This window comes from Rhea pennata, chromosome 6, assembly GCF_028389875.1.
Source record: "Rhea pennata isolate bPtePen1 chromosome 6, bPtePen1.pri, whole genome shotgun sequence".
Taxonomy (NCBI): domain Eukaryota; kingdom Metazoa; phylum Chordata; class Aves; order Rheiformes; family Rheidae; genus Rhea; species Rhea pennata.
Genome location: NC_084668.1, coordinates 11,542,195 through 11,564,523, shown reverse-complemented (window position 1 = coordinate 11,564,523; position 22,329 = coordinate 11,542,195). Strand labels below are relative to the sequence as shown.

General features: G+C 40.1%; 1 protein-coding gene across 6 annotated transcripts in view; it reads left to right on the top strand.

Annotated features, from left to right (window-relative positions):
• The window catches only part of KALRN (kalirin RhoGEF kinase), a 515,818-nt gene that overhangs the window by 186,286 nt on the left and 307,203 nt on the right, over positions 1 to 22,329 (top strand). For all 6 annotated transcript variants that reach the window (XM_062579292.1, XM_062579294.1, XM_062579296.1 and 3 more), the window contains exon 4: positions 19,823 to 20,015. In XM_062579292.1, coding sequence (XP_062435276.1) covers positions 19,823 to 20,015 — 193 coding nt within the window. The remainder of the gene's footprint in view (positions 1 to 19,822; positions 20,016 to 22,329) is intronic.

The following is a 22,329-nucleotide window of genomic DNA, read 5'->3' as shown; positions in this document are numbered from 1 at the left end:
AGTCAGTCTGTGGTGTTTAATGTGGATCCCGGCACTGCTGTGGAGTTCCCCATGGATTTCGTGGTTCTGTATGCAGCAGAGCACAATTGTAGCTACATGCTGTGAGGCTCTTGGGCTACTTAAATCAAAAACAAGAAAAGGGTGAAAAGAGAGAAAAATCTTAACCCAAAATAAAATGATAAATAAGAAAAATAATTCCAGAATCACTCTCCCTCCCTTCAAAAAGGTGGGAAAATGTAACCTGAATCTGTTCTTGGCTCAGCGGGTATTGTCTGGTCTGTAACATTTGCTGTGGTGCACTTTTCTTTTTTGTTAATGAAGGGAACATTGGTTTCCCTGCATATGTACACAGGGCTTTATTTTGTGTCTAATTATAAAGAAAACTTTGGCATCTGGAGAACTTAAAAGTGATGTGGTATTTTAGAAGGTTCCTTTGTGACACTTCACCAAAAAAGTAAACTGCCAAGAGCCCAAACAAAACAGCCTTTCCTTGCCCCACAGCTGCATTCAGAGCAGTATCTCAGACTTCCCTGCTCTTCCACGTACTGATATCCCCCTACTGCAGTGCAAACAAGAGCAAGTAGGAACCTATTGTATGCTCAGTGTAATATCTACCAGGGACGTCTTTGCTGAACGAACGGTCCTTTTGCTTAAAGTCATTGAGTTAAGGTCATAGTGGAGCACTGGCATCATAAAACAATTGCCCATCTCTCAAAATTGGAGCAACAACAGGAGTTCCTCTCCAGCTAGGTTACAGTTACTTTTTATGCCTTTGCTGTGTGCTACTCGTGTGTTTATTTGGTGTTCATATGTTGTGGAAGTTCTCCTCCATCATCTTCTTCCTCATGGGAAAACAAGAAGAATTGACAATATCCAATATGTGTTACCATTTAGTCTTTTAATAGAAGGATGAGTTAAGCTTGATTTTCTAAAACTTATTTATGTGAGCATCTGGCTTGCCAGATGCTTCTGCAATTGATGCTATCATTGAGAATCAAATAAATATTAGTTTTTGAAATTTAATTTGAAAGAATTATTCATTAAAAAGAAAAAAAAGACACTTTGCTTGGTAAAATTCAACCTTTCTTCTTCTCCCCTGTCCTAAAGCAGATTCAAGGATCCAAACAACTATTAAATTTGTCCAGTTAGAGAACAGAAATAAATATGGGTGTCAGTAGAGCATTAATATGGAGATGGATGTGATCCTTAGCAAGAACATCATGGTATTTAAAATACACACTGGACAAAACTAATCCTGGAGTAATGCCATTTGATTTTAATGGATGCAATTCAACCTGTTGGCAGTAATTCCTACACTGAAATAGTGAAACATGCCAGTGACCAGATGAGCAATTCATACTTGAGACAGATCCATAATGAACAACCTGGCTGTGGGAAAATGTATGGGGCTGTGGTACTTTGGAACCCCCATTAGTAATTTTGAACTTTCTACATAGGATTAATGTTCTACAAAGCAAGGTAACAATTCTGCACTCTTGAAGGACAATCAGCAAAATACTTCATTCAGCTCTAGAACAAATGCTATGTTCTAAAATTCCATCTTGTGATATTAAACAGTTCCACAGGCAAACATCACATCCTACTAGGAACAAGAGCTTTCCCTTGGAGAAGTTCAGGGAGGCTCACTGTACATGTTTCGTCTGCTGGGTACTTAAACTATGTAAGTCACATAACAGTCAGTATCTTGACATCAGTAATAGTGGATGGAGACTTCTGCATTCCATGTTTTGAAATAGTCTTTAAATTATATTAGTATAAAGTATACATCTAAATTAATTTCCTACCATTCCTCTTTATTTGCATATGAATTTAATGGCAGTTAAAGATGAGCTGCAGGAAAGGTAAGTTCGTGCTGTTGATTAGTATATTTTCCTGGCCAAGTGCCAATGTCCTAGATTAGGATGATTGACTAGGTGTCTTCTGGCTCCATCTTCTATGATCCAGCAATTGACAGCCCTAGAGACAAAGTCCTCTGTTAACGCAGCAATACCAGTTTTTCCTTCTGTTGTTTTCCTGCTGTATGTCACACCTAATTTGAGACTAAAATTGTAGCTCATTTTCAGTAGCTGCTCAACCCTTAGCAGCTCTGCTTAGACCACCACTAAGAACTGTGTTTATTAACAGCTCTGTTAGCTCTGTTTTTTTTTTTCTTTGTGATCTTTGTAGATGATAATCAGATGGGAGCTTCAGATTTAATGTAGGCTGCACATTTAGGTCACATCTGCACTTAGCTGGGTGCCATCCCAGAACGTCAGGGAAAAGAGACAGGCAGAACTTCCTGAATTTTAGCTCTGGCTTCAACGTTGAGTTCTCTTGTCCCTTGGCTTAATTGTGTAACCTTATTTTTCCCAGGCTATACAGTGGACAAAATACTATCTGCCTCACTAAGTTTTGGGAAACCAAATCAGCTGATATTTCTACATCTTAAAGTTTGAATCCTCTAAGTATTTTTATTACAGTTGCGTGAAAAAGACATACAAGTCCCTTTAATATCATGCACTGATTAGACCTCTCGTTTGTGGGGAAACAGGATCTTTAAAGTCGCACTTGACTTAGGAAAGCTGCTTCAGAAATTGGGCGTGTACTGTATTGTCTCCTGACATTAGGAAATGCACTTAATAAAAGCTCCACATTAGGAAATGCACTTGATAAAAGCTGCACGTTACAGACGTGCCATTTTGCCCTTCAGTAAGTCCAGGGAGTGGGGAAGAACTGCTAATTCCAGAGCAATATCTAAATAAATAGGAGGTACCTGTTAAACTAATGAATGCTCTTATGCATGGGAAGAATGGCTGGAAGTGCTGCCTTGTTAGTAAACTGTTAGTCCAAGAACTAATTGAATAGGCTGTATGTACTTTTTCTTCAAGACCTCTCTTTACTCCATGCTCAAGACAGAGCTGAACTCTTACAGCCCTGATGAATCACATCCAGTTTTGTGGCTATGTCCTCTCATTTCTTCATTCTCCTGTTTTTATAACATTTGTAATTTAGTCCAGAAACTGCATCTGGAGATACAAACATCTCTGGGATCTCAGATTAGTTTAGATTTTGCTTCCCACTGGAGATTTGTGGAAAGGAGCTGTGATTCCAATCCAAAATCTAATTAAGAATCAAGTACATAGGAAACTAATGGACCGTCTTATCCATAGGAATAATGTCTGAAAATTGTGCTTTGCTAATGAACTGTTAGTCCAGGAATTAAGTACTCAGGCAGAATGTGCTTTTTCTGTAGGGTTTCTTTTTACTCCATCACAAGACAAAATTCAGCTGTTCCACGATTCTACTCTTACCAGACATACATGAAATCTCAGTTTCTCTTTAAGTTCTGGAACTACATCCCCCAAAATTTAGTAATGGCAGGTCAGATGGTATGTGGTAGGTGATATGAAAATAGGATCAGCTAAAAAGGTTTCTTGGGATTTTCAGAATTCTGTAGGACACTTTGTAGTTTTATGGACTGTTAAATTGCATCTGTGATATATTAGTATTAATAACTCTCTTCTTACCACAGTTTGGGCACTACCAATTGTATGAGTAAGGCACAAATTTAATTAGGTAAAAGCAACTTGTTGCCTTTGAAAAAACAAGCCACTTACTGGGGATCTGAGTGCTTAAACTTTAATATCACATTGAAAAATACTTGTTTTAATGAATCTATGTCTTTAACTAGAATCTTTAATGATTCTAGTTGTCGCCATGTTAAAATATGTTATATATTCCCAATGTCCCTAAGAAAATCATGACAGACATATTTGAGTAAGATACAGAAAATGGAGCGATGTGAATCAGATAGATGTCTTATACAGTACTACTGCAAAGTTTTCTCATTCTCCATTTTTGAACTTTAAAAATTGGTAACAAATCAATATTTTTTTAGAAGCCAAAGTCCATCTTGACAGTATTATGCTCACTTTGCCAATTTAGAGGTAATTGACTTATGATTGTTTCTACAAATCAAAACACATTTTTGCTTTTTTTGTGGGAGGACACAAATCCACAAAAGTGCTTTAACTGCTCATGCTGCCTTGAAAAGATGCCAAAAATCAGATATGTAATTAGGGATTCTGTTAAATGTCTTAATTCCTGCACCTGCAAACATTTTTTTCGCACAAAGCTTTTTTTAGCCTTTGCTTCTCCTTTAATTTTTCTCATTCTCTTGGCCAAGAATTAAGTTTCTTTTCAAAGATGACTGTCAAAGACCTTTTAGAGTGTATTATGTTCTTTGTCTAAGTCCAATATAAAAATGTGTTTCCCTTTTTCTTGTTAAATGAGATATTCTAAGGCATAATATTAGACCCTGTTGTATTTAACACCTGATTGCTCATGGCAAAGCTCTTTAAGCTCCTTCAAGATGAAGGATGATGCAAGAGGTTATAACAGTATTGTTACTAAGGTAGGTTTGTTCTTCTAGTGCTAAGAGTAATGTATGTGGCATTTTATGTTTTGCAGCACATAGATTCAAATATTGGTCAAATTCCAACAAAACCAATGATAAACTATGCTGGTGAGGAGGATCACACAGAAGAATAAAGGAGGAATTATCACCAGACAATGTAATAGGATTTTTTTAGTGGCTCTTAAAATAGTTGCAAAGAATTTAATATAGCAGGTCATTTTATTAGTGCGTCTGGCTGGATTGATCAAATGGTTAGTTCTTCCTACCTTTCACAGGTGCTTCCAGTGAAAATGGCAGATTCTTAAGTCGGTTCTTCCAAGCTACAAAAGACTTCAACAGAATCTCAATGTATTAAAAATATAGATCTGTTCTGAAAATAGGCTCAGTTAAGAAATATGTCTCCTAATGTCTGATTTAAAATATCTCAGACCAACATAAGTCACCACCACTTGGACTGAAACGGTAGCCCCCCTATCTTAAGGCATGGTCATGTATCATATTTGAGAATATATTAGACATTCACCTTTTCTGAGTGAACCCAATAGTTTTAGACAAACATTTTAAAAATCAGTGTCACCCTACCAGCTTGGTTTCAGATTGCTGTTCTGAAGAAAAAACAAATAACATAGTTTTGGTAATGTTGTTCTAAGACCATCTTGGGATTTGGGGTGAGTTAACGACATTCCCCCATACTTTTTTTAACTCCATGGTTTGCTGTATTTTGAGCATATTTTGGAAACTTTGATTTAAAAAAGAAGGTTTCTTAGGGATTATATACAAGATGTTTGTCACATTTTATTGCAGGTATTGAATCTGCTTGTGAGCTGAATATGTTCTCATAACAAAGAAACACTGATGCACTTAAAACAACTGTTAATTTAATCATTAGAGGAGAATTTTCCTGGGCCAAGTTTAACTGTTAGCAATATATCACTTCTGACTTTTTGCATTAGATACCAAGGCTATCAGCTAAACAGAAGGGTCCAGTCACTGCTCTATTTTTAGCTGTGATTATTTCTTCTTATTTATTTTATCACTGCGCTGGTAATGAACCAACATCCCGACTGTTCTATGTGAATGCAGAGCACAGACGTAGCCTCCCTGAAGAGTTTCCAGTCTAAACATAAGAGAAGGGACGAGGAAGAGGTAAAATTGATCAGACTCAGTCTTCAGCAGCAGTTCACAAACCCCCGCAGTGCTGGAGAGGAACGCTGCACTATACCAGTCTTCGTACAAGTCCTCTTCTAAGTTCAGGTAGCATTTCACAGTACAGATTGGTTTAAGACACCAATGCTGTTTCTTCCTCACCTCAGAAAGCTGAAGCTGAGCTACAAACAGGCGTTGCTGTACTGTGGCTTGCCTAGGAAGTAGTCTCTGCCTTAAGCTGTAACAACATAGAAAATTAAACAGACTGACTCCACTTGTGTAAAACAGTAGAACATAGAGGGTCTGTCTCGGCAGCCGTTGGCCATACCTAGGACTTCTGCACAACGCGCTCACTTCAAAGAGTGTCTCGTAATGGTTACGTGTTATCCAAATCACCAGGGGCGTAGGAAGGAAATCATCAAGGTGGAAATGTGCATTCACCGTATCGGCTCTTGGTTACAAATAAAAGGAGGATATCAATACTTGTTAGACTAACACATTAATTTACTAAAATAAACTTGAAAATGATGCAAGAGATTGCCAAAGCAGGAAGAGAGCTGTCTGGCCTGGAGGCTTCTACTTCCCATATCCTTTCTAATTCTTATTTAAGAGTCATGATTCTCCTTCAGCAAAGCGGTCCAACGTGTGTGTAAGTTCATCCATATCAAGCGAGTGTAAACATATGCTTTACACACCATCTTAATTGCTGAATCAAGGTCCATATATTATGAGGCATGTCTGTACAAACAGGAACCAGATGGAAGATTTTTTTGCCAGACAGTCCGAAGGATGAAAGAAGTAGAGCCATTAAACATTGCTGTCCTTGAAAAACACACCGTCAGGATATAACTGCATCCATACACCATCCTCATGACGTGATAATTTAGGCAGCACCCACTGTCATAAACTCAGTGTCAACCATACCTCTTTGTTTGCTGGCGTCAGTAACCTGTGTGAGCTTGCTTGATGAACCCAAGCTTACAGCAAATAGTGGTGAAGTAGTTATTCAATAATAGAATCAATAGAATCAATAGTATCAATCTACTATTCAATAGTAGAATCAATAATGACAGAAAATGCAAGAATTGCCAGTTCTCTTTAGAGGTGTTAGTTTGAGGTGATTAACAGCTGTATTAAAAAATATAAATCAATATAGCATCACTCTCTGAAGTGACCAGTGCATTATACTTATTATTTGCAACTGTTAGGCATAAGTCTGAGTCTATTTAAGCTATGTTTTATATGCTGTTTATAAAGCACATCATAGCAACAGAGATTCTAGTCTGTTTTCCTTATTCTTATACCATAAAGCACTTAAAAATTATGTATTAGGCTAGTGCTCCTGTGGATTCTCCATCAAATCCAAAATAGTTGCGGTTTTAAAATCTAATCTGCTATGGGGTACTAGTATTAGTTGTCTAATTATGCTGCGATAAATGCTTTTATTCCACACTTTAAGAAAAAAACAAAATCCTTGATTCTAAATGGAGGCATATATTTTTGGCCAGGTACTTGCCTGGTCCTAGTCGACAGCCTGAGTTGTGCAGCATAGTCATCAAAATAGACAAGAGGTTACGGGACTAATTCGGGGCTTCGACAAACATTTTGTCTGCAGGTTTGGTGGCAAAACGAACAGCAGTGAAATAGTTAAGGCTGGTGGTATTTAGGCAGTCAGAATTTGGCTTTTTAGTTAACACCCCACTAAAACGAAGGGTGCAAGTTCACCATTCTCTCAGGCTCATTGTTTCGTTCCACTGGCTGCAGACTCAGCAAGACAAATGTGCATTAGTTTATATTGTCCAGGCTATCTTTGCAAGCAGATGGGCTGGAAATCTAATTAAAAAAACCAAAAGCTTTGATTCTGGCAAAACCTGCAAAATCTGTGGGACGACCCTAAATCCTCTGAATTAAATGGATGTTCTCTGTCAATGCAGTTCTATTGTCCTGCTTTATAAATAAAATATGAAGGGCTCTACTTTCACATAGACCCATAAATGTGCTCATTTATGAGTTTAATAAAGCATGTGTATTCAGGACAATTAGATAAGCATATGTATAGAGCAATAAATGCTCCCTATATAAAATCAGCACGTGTGTAACCTAGAATATAGCCCAGGCAAGGATAAATAAGCACATGCTTAGATTATTAAGTGATCTCTCTCAAGCCTTTTGAATTAACCATGAAACAGCCGTGACTATTTGCAATTTATAATTCTCTTGAAATTATTTATCCTACCTGTATCTGAAGATGTGGTAAATCTACTAAATTCATCTGAAGAATTCATTAGGCTCAATAAAGAAAAGTACTGTAACATCCATTTTACAGATGAAAAAAGCTGAGGTAGAGTTTAGTTATAACAGAAACACATGACAGGGAGACAAGTAATTCAAGAATCAGGATCCTCTTGACTTCCAGTCTCGTCCCCTGCACCCCAATGCTTCAGCCAGATTTTTAAAAATAAAAAAAAATATGAAGGTATAACCAAGGAAACTACTTACTTTGTGTTTATTTGTGTTATCTCAGTGTCAGGGGGTTATACTTAGTTGGACTTTCTTTTACTGGGTGCTGTGTCTAATGTGAGTGTCAGCTGGCAGTCTGTGGAGTGACTGTGAAAAGCTTTCCGTTGTTTCTTGCATGTTTTTGCCCAGAAACTGTGACTTCAAATTGATACAGAAAGATGCTACAATAGGCCCATGTCTACACAGGATGTTATACTGCATTAGTTTAACTCACAGGCAGGAAACCCACTGGTCCAAGGGACCGGTTGTGGTCTGTGACATGCCTTTGGTGTCTTTTCTTCATCAAATGAGCCACTCAGTATTAGGGCAAAAATTCTGAGGTCCAGTGCTTCATGATTCTGCTTGGTAATTTTTCTTGCCATACCTTGGCTGGTATCTACCATAAATTTTAAGTTTTCTGACTAGCAAACTCCCATTATTCCTAGCCTGGCATACATAAATTTCTCAGTGTAATTTTCAGGTCTGGCAGCAGGGAAAGCATCACATTGGATATGGGTTCTTGATAGGAATAGGATGATATATGTTCACATGTGGCATATGTAGATGGATTTGCCTAGGAAGTTTTATTGTCCTTTTGATTGAGAAGCAATATAGCTAATAGGGGAAAAGGAGAATGCTTTTGAAATCAAGCAATTACTTCTGTGGAACATTTTTCTGAACCCACTTTGCTTGATGGAACAGTTGTTCTGGGTTCTTCCAATTAGTGGTGACTGGTAGGAAATGACAGTGGTGGAGAACTGAAATGATCTGCAGTCATGGAAGAATTTCAAGATAACAAAGGACATTTTCCTAGAAACCTGCATGGAGCAACCTTAAACCTGTGTTTGTGCAACACCAGTATGTGAGTTTCCATCAGAGTGGGAAAGTGCCTTAGCAAGACAAACTGAAAATGGGGAGGGACCACACACAGGCATCCAAGAAGCTCTAGGGCCTACAGACACGAGAGCATCTGAGGCCAGAGAAATGGAAAAAAACATCTTGAGTGCTCTTGGGAAGACAGTCAAAGTGCTTGTTCAGAGTCTTCATTGAACCTCTGACCAAATTTTGATTTCATTATTGGGCTATCAGATTATTCTGTGTTCTCCAGAAGCTTGGGATCTAGATTTCCTAGTATAGGAGTCAATACTCTCTTTTGGGTCTTCTACTCCCTTTGAAATACTGAGGGATCAACTTGTTCATACTCAGTAAGCATCAATAGTATTGACCTATCACACATTTATATCACCGTACAAATAATAAGGGTTACCTCACATGGGTAGTTTCATCAGCAGGGCTTAGTTCCCTGCAGTAGGGGGACTGAGAGAAGCTGGCCTTGCTAGGAGCACTGTTACCAGCCTGAGCTGGCCTGGTTGGAAGTGCACTGTGAATTGCACTGCAGCATCCACTGTTTCTTGAAGACTCAGTAAAAAGGATTTTTTTCTCCTCTCAGTGCCATTGTGGAGGTTATCTGAAGGAATGAGTAGAGTCTGCTAGGTAAAGGGATACAAAAAAATTGATTTTACAGGTATGACTTAGAGCTTAGGCTGATTCTACAGCTCGAGAGCAAAGCCTTCTGGATTTAATACCACAGGCAGTCTTCACCCAGTCTGGCATGGCAGGAAGCACACATCTGATAAGTGGACTATTTTGGATAAATCATTGTGACTATAAAGGCTGGCTTTGTTTGCATACGGGTGGAGCACAACAAAGTGAGTACCACTGGGTTTATTAGTCATGGTCAGTCCCCATGGACAAAATGGAGGCATCAGCTTTAAAATCAATATATTTCTACAGAGAACTGAAATTTTCACAGGCTGTCTTAGTGAAATGAACTAATTTGTAGGGAGTGCAGAATGTTTCTTGGATGTAGCACTCACCTTTCCTCCTAAGGGATGCTCCTGAATCCAGCATGTGCCCTTAAATAGAATGAGTGTGTGGACTCTAGCCAAGATCTTGCAAGCCTCAAACAATGGTTATATCGCTTCTGCTTACGAGGGAAACAGTGCAAGGCAGCTTGTGCGCTGAGAGCTCTGGGCTGGAAACGGGTAGAAGCTAGGTTACTATTTTTGTGGAAGAATCTGCTATTTCAAAGCGCAGAGTCTTAAGTGAGGAAAAAACAACCACCTTTGAAATTTCCCACAAAAAATACCTCTAAAATATTGTCAATCAGTTTTTTTTTTTTTTTTTTTTTTTTTTTGGTTTTAATAAAATCTGAAGCTTTTTTCTAAGTTTTCTTTATTTTATGTTGTCTATTATAAAATAAATGGAAAAATGAAAAAATAAAAACTTTTAATCTGAAGAAGGCCAAAAGAGAATGTTTAGATGATATAAAATCCTCTTTTTAGTTTTTAATTCAGCAAATACTTTCATGATGACCTGCAGTTTTCATGAAATATTTTATTTTGCAGTAATGTCTACTTTCTCACCTTTTCTCCTTAGTTTTGTACTTTAATTACTGCTCTTGTGTATGTGGATGTACATTGCTCTTTTGTACTGCTTGGAGCACCTTATGATAACTGATGAGTACTTAGTGCAAGAGAAGTCAATATTACTTAGAAACAGTGATTTAAGCATCTTTGAAGAGTATTTGTTCCTCATCTGTGAGCCCAATTGAGCCCTGGATCAAATGCGTTATTCCCTGAGTGGTTCTACCTACTTAGAGCAGGAGTGAACTTGGCACAGCATCCATCTCTGGATATATACTGGATTTCACCAGGAGCTCCTGTCTATTGCTTACACCTACAGTAATCATTCTTTGAAAAAATACACATGAGCAGAACATGCCTGCAGGCTTATTTATGCTGTAAAAGGTCTTTCCATTGCACGTAACTCTGCCTCCTGCAATGCGTTTCAACAAACTGTATGTATGTGCAATCTAGAAACTCAGTTCTGGGGTAACTGCTCTTTTAGTGTGAGGACAGAGTTCCTAGAAGCATTTACTGCTCACCTTTTGGTCAATTTTGTAGTGCTGTTGCTGCCTTGAGCTGATAAATCAGGATCCCAGGTCTAGGAGCCCTGGGCAGACATTGCCCAGATGAAGAATCTTTTTCCTTATGGGAAAATCTGGCAGTGTTGAGCGTAGTCTAAACCTTGCTGTGACTGCATGTGAAATGGACGTCATGATCTTCTTGCCACAACTATGAAAAATGCTTAAAGCAAGGACAAACAAATCCCCGAAAACTTTTTTAGCCTTACTAGTTTAGCTGCACCAAGCACCGGCATACTTATTTCTTTACCTAGAATTCTAATGGATTTGAATCTCAAAACATGCTCTCATATAGTCTCTGCCCATCCAAACTTTATCAAGAATGGTGTGTTTATATTTCAGCACAACACTAATATTTATTTTTTCCAGCAAATGTCAGTAATATATCATTTTCATTTAGTAAAGCATTTTTGTTTTCTATTCCTGCTAAATTATCCCAAATACAAGACACTAAATGTTCAAGAGAGAGTTGAATGGTACTTACTGTTCAAATATTTCTTTGTTGTAGTAACAAGTCTTTAAATGTAGCCCTGCTTCAACAAAACAAAGCCTTGATTAATTTCATATTTATCTCAGCAGCTGTTTCAAGGAAGACCTGCCAAATATTGATCCAAATATAGTAAATGTGCAATAGCAAAAGGGGAAGAGGGTAAATGCTTTGTATGAAGGCATCATTTACCAGCAGAAGCTTAATAGGAATGTGCAAAATTATAATATTCAGCCTCTGGATTTGGCTTTAACAGCTGCAATCATGCATTCTTGGACACAGCTGTGTTTTATATCTTGGCTATTTGAATAAAGACAGAAAGCTTCTCAGATAGTGTTTATTTGGTCAATGAAATAAGAGGATGAATGCCTGTGGAGATCTGGGTCCCAGCTCTGGGGTAATGGTGTAGATCAGGATTTTCATCTGGGCAGAAGACGGCAGAACACAACCCTGCCAAACCCTTTCCGATTCTCCTGACATAGATACCAGGCAGGGCTTGTACCCTGGTAAGAGCTGTCATGATCGCACAAGATCATAGCTGCATATTGGGGAAGGATTTTCTTATACCGGGTTAGGTGTCTGAATCCTACCCAGCTTGCATCATTTCACAATGTAATTGTGTTCACTTCAGAGCCATTTTCCTAAAAGGCAAACTTGGAGAACAAAATGAGTTACTTGCTTGAGACTAGCAGGAGCACCCGTTCTGACACGAGTTTGCTGCTGCCAAATTTTGTGTTTTTTCTGTCTTTGTTTTCCCTCCTGTTGACAAGTGGCCAAAGCCAGGGGTTGAATGTGGACATTGTACAGCTGTGCTTCTGCATTCTGGTGCCATTTGCAATCACACCTCATGTCCCCCTAAGAGCAATGACTGGAAACCGAGACAGGAGGTTTGTCTCTGACAAGACCTCCCCGGCTCCAAGTCTTTTTTACAACATGTCACTGAAAGTTCTTTACATCACTGCTTTATGTCCAGCTCTAGCCAGTGGGAAACTGGCTTGCGTTTCTTTCTTTCACTTTTTAGAAAAGAAAAGTGAGAATGAATGCTTTCTTTTCAGTGTTGGGAAAGAAGAAACAGATTTAGGTCAGAGTGAGGAATAAAGGATTAATTGGAGATGGAGACTGATGATTTCTGTTAAAAAATGTTACAAAAATGTATTGCAAAACAAAGAAAACACAGGAGGGAAAATTTGTGATAAAATTTGTCTATGTGCAGCTTTTTAGGTAGCTGAAGTTCTCTGGTGGGAGCTTTCAGTGGTTTGGTCTTCCAAAGTAATGGTGCACCATGGATGCGCACCACTAAGCTCCTTAGCTGGTGGCTGATGTACTAGCATGTAATGGAGCTGTGAGGACGAGGAGGCAGAGACGTCCCGGGATCTTCGAGAAGACAGACTACCCCATCACTCTGAATGGCAGCATAGTCACTGGGGGATATGGGTGACAGCTGAGACTGACCGTGTGACAGTTCAGTAAGACACCTGCTAATTGGGATAAGGAGTTAAGTAAGTTTTGCTGAGCCACATTAAATGGAGTCAAATATTTTACTAAATTGTGGTGATTCAGGAATGCTTGACAATTAAATCTATCAGAAAGGACTTTATCTGGTCCCCCCAACTGTGGTGGAAAGTGTATTATGAATACAGATGGCTAACTGTTTCTATTCAGGTGATCTTCAGGCCAAACATGGTAATGTAGCACGAACGTATGAGGGCGAGGAAGTGGCGTTGATTTTAAGCCTCTCCAGCCAGCTTAATTTTCAGGCTGAATAAACAAACCACGGACAAGATGAATAAAGAAATGCAATAAATAAAAACTGTTAACACATGAGTTACTTAGGTAATCCTTAGAAAATTCTGATATGGAAACCAGACAGGAGAGTTTGTTCCCAGAAAGAAATGAGACCTTTAGGATAACACTGTGTGCTTGGAGGCTTTCACAGACCCACTTTTCTCCTCCTTCTCTCCCTTATCCACCCTCAGCTTGTGAATCAGTTGCCTGATTACAGCCACATTTGTCAGAGGCCTGGTGAGCTCAAAAATAATTAAGTTCCTGCAGATTCTGTGCTTACAGATTGATGCTTGTAGAGCTACTTGTTATGCCGAGAGTGTCTCCTGACAAGGTTACACTGACCCTTCTTACAGGAGATCTTGCTTTCATTGCTGACAAGTCATATTTTGAATGAGATGCCATGTATGTCAGATCTGTGCTGTTAGTGGGCCAACAGACATGCTAAATGTGCTCCATCGTCATTAACTCATGACTACAAAATGGGAATGGAAATATTATGTTATTTTAGCTAATCAAGTGCTGAAGCTTCTAAATGCCAGAAGCTTTGGCCAAACCATAAGGATGAAAAATACATGTAATCAATGATAGGTATTTGAAAGATTAATCAGAAAGCATGGAGTGCTTAAAATTGTTTGGTACCCAGCAAGTCAGCTCTTGCCAAAGAAAATACAGCTTAGAATGTGCCTGAATTAAGGAGGAAATTTGAGAAAATAACCTTATGGACGTGCCCCAGAAACCAAAATACAGAGATTTATTTTGACAAAATTATCACATCTGCTTCTGAGTTTCAATTTTATGCTTTTTAAAAAATTAGAATTTAAGTATTGTTTTCACAAATATTTTAGGGTGTTTTTTTAAAACCTAGAAGCTAGTCTCTGTCTTTGCCTAGAAGCAGTGTGGCAACTGCGGTGACATATCAACTGTCAAGTATTTTGTGCTCAGCGTTGCTAATCTAGTCCAGATGAACAGAGCCAAAATCTGACAGATTGCCCAAATACTTTGATTTGAGTGTTTTGTCCAGTTTCTGATCAAATATCAATACCGGAAAAAATTAAGCACCACAGTTGACATTAGTTGCCATCCTAAAATAATTACCTGGGCATAATAGATCTGAGGATTGACGTAGCCTCTTGGCAGGCAGGGATAAAGCATGCTTTGCTCGGACACTGTGGAGGAAGTTTGATTACTGCTGTCCGTGCTTTTCCTGAGCAATCGGTAAACTGGGAAAGGCTTGAGTTGTTTCTTTTAAACAACAAATTGAATAAGCATGGCTAGACTGCTCCGAAGGAACCTGGAGTCGTTTCCTCAGTGCCTGTTGAGGTAGCTGAAGAAAAATGACGGATTGTCAAAGATGACAGAGGTTTGCAGATTTCCCTGACTCACCAGAGTTTATGAGCGCTTCGTTATCTCTACAAATGAGGCCACTCATTTTATCACCCTATCAATGGCTGTCAGTAATTGAACACTGCCACTTAAATTTTAGCCCTTTTTTAGTTTTTTAACTAAAGTGTCTATGAGCTGTCCCCACATTTGTTTAGGCCTTTTGTATTTTCACACGTATGTTATTCAGTTGCATTTTACAACCCACTATAATTCACTTACTTACTTTAATTCTTTGGATTTGAATCTATAGTTTCCTAAGGAGTCATTTTTTGAATTAATTCTAGGTGACTGAAGACCTCAATATGAGCATAGGTACCTGGAGAGCTCCACTAAGGCAGGCTCCTTAGACAAACACAGCATGGCAGATGGTCCCTGCCCTGAAGAGCTTACAAACGAACTAAATAATTTTTTATCTCCCTCTTCTTTTTCTGAGATATAACTGCTGATTAATATCTGGCTCCCTGCTTGCATAGTGTAAGTGCTCTCATGCCCCTCTCTCCGGCACATTCGGCAACTGAAAGTAGAAATAACGAGCGGACAGCTTTGTGGCTTTCAGCAATTATTTAAACACTGTTAAATAACAGTTTTTGACAAGCAGGTTTAGAGATTGGGTGCTAATTTTGCCCACAGAGTCGGAGAAGGGCATGTAGGATTATCACTGTGCCTGGGAGATCAAATTCCTGAGATGAGACAAGAGACCCACAGGTGTTACAGGTTAGCACTGTTCTTCTCATTAAAGGAAAAATTACAAGTAGAGCCAGTTCTCCAAGCCTTTGAGCAAGGTTCTCGAAGCAGAGTTAGAGTTGCTCACCATGAGAAACATAGTCCATATGTGTGTTATCTGTGAAAAGAGGTACCCATCTTTTCACTTATTTTCAGTTATTTTACTACATAAAGAAACTCACCTGCCTATAGGGTGAATCAAGTAGGGAGATCCTCTCCTTTGTAAGAAATTTTGTACTAATATTGAAACAGTTGTTACTTGTTGATATGATATATCTCACCCTATAAAATCTGTGAGTGTTCTCCATTCTTTCTTTGCTCTCCACTTCCCCATCCCATCAGTTTTCCTGCTTGAAAATATACGTAAGTTTGTTGAAAATCTGGTCTAATTATAAGGATTGTGGATAATGCTGATAGGGGATGACAACCTATTGCCTCTTCCAATATAAGAATCAGGAGGCATCAGATGGAGCAAGCAGGAGACAAGTTTGGAAGAAACTTGCAAATAAACTTGTGTAGGTGCCCTGCAAACAAGGGGAGTTGAAGCTCGAGAACTCCCTGCCACGAGATGCTGCGGATACTGCAAGCTGACATGGGTTCAGGAAGGATCAGACGAACTAACGGAAGAAAAATCTGCTGAGGGCTGTTAAGTGTCTGAACAACGCCTCTGGTTCAGGAAGTCCCTTTGCATTGTCCAAGATGTGGAAAAGAGTGAGTGAAAGCATCTGCAGCTTTGCTTCTTTTATACTCTTCCCTAGGCATTTGCTGTTGTCTGCATTTTTCTTAATTCTTATTCCTAGGCATCTTTACAGTATTTACAGGGGTGGGAGGCACTGTGTATGTGCAGTCTGTGTCACCCCAGGGTACGTCCCACTGTGCCAACACAGACACTGTTCCCGAAACTGGGGGCCTCCTCGCGAAGCTGCATAGCAGCAACCCCCTGCTCCCCTGCCATGCACTGTCCTCTTCCCTGGTGTTGCTCCCAGCCTTGTAAAGCGGGATGCCTTGCCACGCAAGCAGCATCTCAGCAGGACCGTTTTTCACTGTTTGACTTCTCTGCACCATGGGGTGCGAGATCCCAGTCCCTGACCTGGGTGCTACGAGCTGGGTGCAGTGCCTACATCCGGAGGCTGCCCAGCACAGCAGGATTTGAGTGGGCTTTGATCTTCCTGCAGTGTTGCTGCTGGGCCAGCCCAGGCTCCTAGGTGACCTCCACTGCCACCGGGGCACCAGGGACAGTTTGAACATCTCCCTTCCTCCCCACACCTGCCCTGTCTCCAGGCCTCCCATGGGCAGCTGAGTGCCCTCTCCAGCCCCACATCCCTTTCCACGTTCCTTGGCTCTGTACTGGCTCTGTGTCCCCTGAAATAGCCCAGTGACACCCCATAGCAATTAAATCTGTCCACAGCAAGCCCCTCCTGAGCTGAGACCTCAGTAAGTTGTGGAAGCACCTTGCTGGGAGGAGAGGCTGCTGCCAGGGCGTTGGGGGCACTAAGGGGTCTGACCCACTGCATCCCTGCTGTTCTCCCATGTCCACCAGAAACGGCTGCGGAACTGTCACCGTCTCTTCTTCCACTGAAGGCATACTATGAAGTTTCTGAAAACCTGAAAGTAAGGATTTAGTGCATTGTAGCACTTTTTCAGGAACGTGGCTGCTGGGCATGGTGCATGGATGGGAATGAGTGGCAGTACCTTTTGTTTCCCTGTTTTACCTTGGTGCCTCCTAAGGTTTGGGGGCGGCTGGTGGAGAGACCTCAGCAAACGCAAGATCCAGCCCATAGTTATTTCTTCCTTCCCTATTGGGAATATCCACCTTACTGCAAGATGAATTTGCTGTCATGGTGGTGTCTGATCACGTGTGTTGAGATGAGATCATACTGCTCACGCTGTAAAGCTGAGATAGGGGCTGATTTCAGGGCTGTTTGGATCTAAGACTTGTTAGGAACGAGTAAGGAACTTAGTAATGAGTAAGACTCATTACTAAGTTCAGGCTCATAAACAGAAGACATCAGTCCCTCAGGACATTACTGTTCTGCTTGGTGAAGCAGGTTTTTCTGTTATTCATCAGTAAATATTACATTAGGTTTTTATCATTTTAGATCAGATTTAGTAAGCAGTCAGGCTGGCAGCAGCCATGGGGAGTTGGAATGAAATTCATATCGGTTATGCCTTGCTGTGGTTGCAATGTTTTTTAAATTTATGTAACTAAAGATACATTGCACTTACCTGTTGCTGGTTGCTGCTGTTTGCGTGTCCATATAGCTGCTAGATCTCTGTCAACGGTCTGAAGTAAAAGCAATCCTTGGAAGAGTCAGTTAAGTATAGCAGGGGACAGTGGCTTGGCAGAAATTACTAAAGACCCCATAAAGCTTTGCAAGAAAAGGGAGGGGGAACCCCAAAAAACAAAAACGCTTCTATTCAGTCCTGTCTGATTCGATTCTTTGTCTCAGGTCTTGTACCAAAGGGCAAGAGGCAGCAGCACCACCAACAAAGCTTCTTTTACAGCCATTTTTTGGCATCGCTTATGGAAGGATTCAGATGTCTGACCTTTCAGCAGTAGGTAAAAAGTGAATAAAAAGATCTATATTCCTGGCAGTGTTTGGGAGAGGTTGGTCTCCCTGGTTTTCCTTTGCGCTGACTGTGCAGCGTGCTCTGGATGTGCCAGTAATGCTAAGGTAAAGGACGATGCTCACTGGCTTTGACCGCTCCGTCCTGGCATTAAGTTGAGACTGTTCAAGTTAGGGAACGCTCTTAACATGGCAAAGTCCCCTTTGCCATGGGCATCTGTCCGTCCACAAACCTTTCTAGGTCCTGTTAAGGTCACCAAGAACCTTATTTTTACATTGTATGTATGAACGCAGTGTCCTTCCTATGAAGGATAGCCTTGTCTTTGTTCCAGACCAGAAACATAACTTTACGTTTTTAAGAATTGTTTTCAGTGAGATTTGTAGGACCTGGTTCTTGTTTGCAGCGAGTGTTTAAGTTTAGAGAGGAAAAAAGGTCGTATTGAAAACCATCCTGTGTGTGTGCACACTGGGAGTATTTGTGTGGAGGCTAAACATGAATTCTTACATTTTTATGTGTAATAACCATGCTTAATAATAACTGTCCTCAGTGTATTTCAGAATCAAAATCATTCCAATGATACCAACACTTGCTATTTTATATTACCTTGCATATGCCTTTATGTCTACAATATTGATCCTCTTTATGCTGCTGGCCACTTTGCAGAAAGGTCAAGGGTGGAAGATTCATTTATTAGAGAGAATTTCTTATTCTGTACCTCACTGCAGCATTCATTATACAAAATATGCTTATGCATGTCCATGTTTCTCTTCATTCTATACCATTCTTTCTGTTTCAATCTTCCTTTCTTCTTTCTGCGTTTCCTTTCTTCACCAGTCTTCCCCTTCTGGCAATAACCTCCATTCCGTCACGGGGAGGGGGATTAAAATCATCAGTTGGACCACTCTGGCATTTTGAGTGCATCGTCGATTACTTTTCAGCATCACCCTACCAACGGTGTTACTAGGGGTAGGAAATTTCACTTCTTGTGCGAGTGTTTCAGCCCCGGAGGAGACACTTGGATCCCTGAGTTGCTGAATCAACATGTCCTTTTAACATTTCTCATCTCTTCTCCCAGAGAGAAAGGGAAGGCAGGTTTGCAAGCCAATGCTTGCAGTGCTCATGGCCCCCTCGGTACATCCTAATGGCCAGGCCAGACCCCTGCCTTTAGCATTTGAGGAGGGAGGTGCGAAGGCTGGCAGAAAAGTAAGAAAGACTGCAACCTTAAAAAGACCCTGCAACATTTGGAAGATCAATCAGGCGGGAGAAGGGCCTCCTCCCTTTTAACAGCGCACATGCTGAGTCACAAGGACTTTCTTTTCAGAGAATGATTGCCAGGTGCTTTTCTGGAAGTTAGACTTTCTAAAAGCCCTTAAAGGGACCTCTAAAAGTGAAGGTACCCAAAATTGCTAGCTGCCAGCAGCGTTAAGGTGGAGAACTCTGCTTGTTTGCTTTGGTGGTGACTTACTGAATGCAGTGAGTTGAAAGCAAAATCCTTTATATGTACACATATATAACTACTATGTAGATACAGCTGATTCTGTTTTCAATTGTATGAAAGTATGTATGTTTTCAGTGAAAATTCAAATAGCATGTGTTTGGGAAATAGGAGATTAAACTGCAACATATAAATGGGACTATACATGTAAATTAGATTGTAGCAAAACTTTAAAAATTTCCTATCAATCACCTTTATGCTATGTTCTGCCTTTTATTTTGAAGTGTAAAATTCCTTGCTTTGCTCTGAAGCACTGAGTGCTAACAACAAAAGCTAAGTCTCAGTATGACTGTTGACAATATTAATTATCCTGACATACTTTTATCCCTACAGTGAAGATGTCTGTAAACGAGGATTCACTGTTATTATCGATATGCGGGGATCCAAATGGGATTTGATCAAGCCTCTTCTAAAGACCCTTCAAGAAGCTTTTCCTGCCGAGATTCATGTTGCCCTGATAATAAAGCCCGATAATTTCTGGCAGAAGCAGAAAACCAACTTTGGCAGTTCCAAGTTCATCTTTGAGGTGAGAGCCACATGAGGATGTTTAGTAATGCATTATCCCTGATAACAAATTTTCTTCGGGCAAAAAAATTCCTAAGCCCTGTGGTGGCAGAAAAAGTCATTTGAGGACTGTTTCCCAGAGCCAGTTCGTGCCCTGGCAGTAGATGCCTTCTGAGCAAACTTGTGGAATGGGATTCACATTTCATCTTAGAGGTTCATATGCATGGTTCGCTTTGCGTTTTTAAGTGCATGTCTTTTTTTTGGGTGGTGTTGCATTCAGTCTTTCTTCTGTTTCTTTTAGGAAAAAAACCACTACCAAATCAGTCAAAATACTAAAGATAAAGTTCTCAAGGTACTAACACGTTGTCTTCTCTCCAGGTTCACCTAATGGCTCTTTTTAATAAAAGGCATTTAGATTAAATTTATGTGCATATTGTCACTAATTTAATTTAATTGAAATTTAATATTCAAAGTTAACAATAACAATAACAATTCCTGTGAGCAATAAGGTGTGTTGGGCAATTCACTGAATGATAACCAATATACAACACTGCATAATTAAAGGAAATGTTACTAACTTTGTCACGAATGAAGACAAGCCAGCTACATTCTTTTATTGCTTCTTAGCTTTCTGGGAATTGCAGTGTCTTATCCGGACAGAAGCAAAGCTCAGCTGCATGATGTGCTCATGTATCAATCAGTATGTGCTCAGTCATGAGCTAGTCTTGATTTTTTTTTTTTTTTTTTTGTTCTTTGCTGGGATACTATTTTGTAGTTATCTGACTTACTTACCAGTCCTTTAATTTTAGAGGTATACTCTGAATTTATACCTCTGTACATCAGAGTAGAATTTGCTATTTGTTAATGGTGACTGTAATGGAAGAATATATTTAAGTATATATTTCAGATCTATTGAAGTCAGTGTGGTGTAAATATGTCCTTATTTTCAAACTCTCTCTTTATAAGGGCACTGCTGAATTGCAGTGGGCAGCTAGATTGGCACTAAGCATTAATCAACTTTTACAGTATTATCGCAATTTAAGTATTTGTAGATTGTTTTTTTTCTGCCTATCTCATGAAAACTTGATTAAAACCATTCAACTAAAAATGTCACCTTGTTTCGATGGGCCTTAACCTTCCAGTTCTATTGCGGCCTCCTATGAGCCTTTGACAGCAAGACTGTCTTCAGTAAAGGCCTGCGTCACCTCCACAGCTTCCTCAAGCTTGTTGAAACCCCCGGCCCTGGCAGGAGCGGCTGCCACTGCAGTGCAGTGAGACTGGCAGTGCTGCCCGTGGCGACAGAGAGGAATCAGGGCGGTGGGAAAGGGCGAGAAAGGAGAAAGAAAAACATGGAGCAGGAGGGAGCCTGTGCAGGGGCTAGTAATAGAATAGCTCATGGCATACGTGAAACGCTAAGTTTCGCTTATATAGGGACACTAAGGGGCAGTCCCTTAGAAGCGCAAGACAGCTTATACATATCTGTCCAGGACTGAATTTCAATCCTCCAGTGAGTTAATAAACAAAATCGTTGTCTCCCTAAAGCTTCAAAACATAGAAGTAAAGTATCAGTCCTCAAATATGTATTTCTTTTTTAGAACCTTTGGTTATTTTAAAATGCATTAATACTCTGGGGACTTGACTTGTATTTTTTCATTGTGTGGAGCTGGTGTGATGATAGAGAAGAGTAAACTGTGGTTAAGCTATTCTTCATAGTTACAGCTCTGAGTCTGTATTGTGTTAAAAACTCTTGGCTCATTTCTGTACTCACTGCCATGCATTAAGGGTATTTTTGTTCTCTCTGTGTGCCTGTGAGCCCTAGTCTGCCTGCCAATATTGGTTCACAAACTTTTGAATAAGAGGAGCAATGTCAGCTCTCTTGCTCTCTTTTGGACCACCTACAGGCACACAGAACTGAGGAGTCCTTCAATTTTAGGATTTTAAAGTGGTTCCTCGGGCGATGGCCCATCGTCCCGTAGGCCCACTGCAATGTACAGGCCACAATCCAGGAACCTCCGTTTTAAAGGATTCTTGTGGTTGCTGCTGCTTATTGGTAAGCTCAGACTCTGGGGCAGGTCATGCTCTCTCATCAGAGCTGTGCATATAAGATAATCATCCCAGATCTATACGCCTTGCCCTTACTTGATTTACAGGGGCAGCACGTGTGCATCCTGTCTGCACTGACCCATCATGGGGATTTCCCCCAGCTATGATTAAAACACTAGATACTCGTAGGGTTAGGCTGCAGTCGAAGGCAGTGGAAGTCTATGTTGATTTAACCCCGTGTCAGTTTTAAGGCCAAATTCTGCTACTGAGCTTAATGGAAACAGTATGGATAT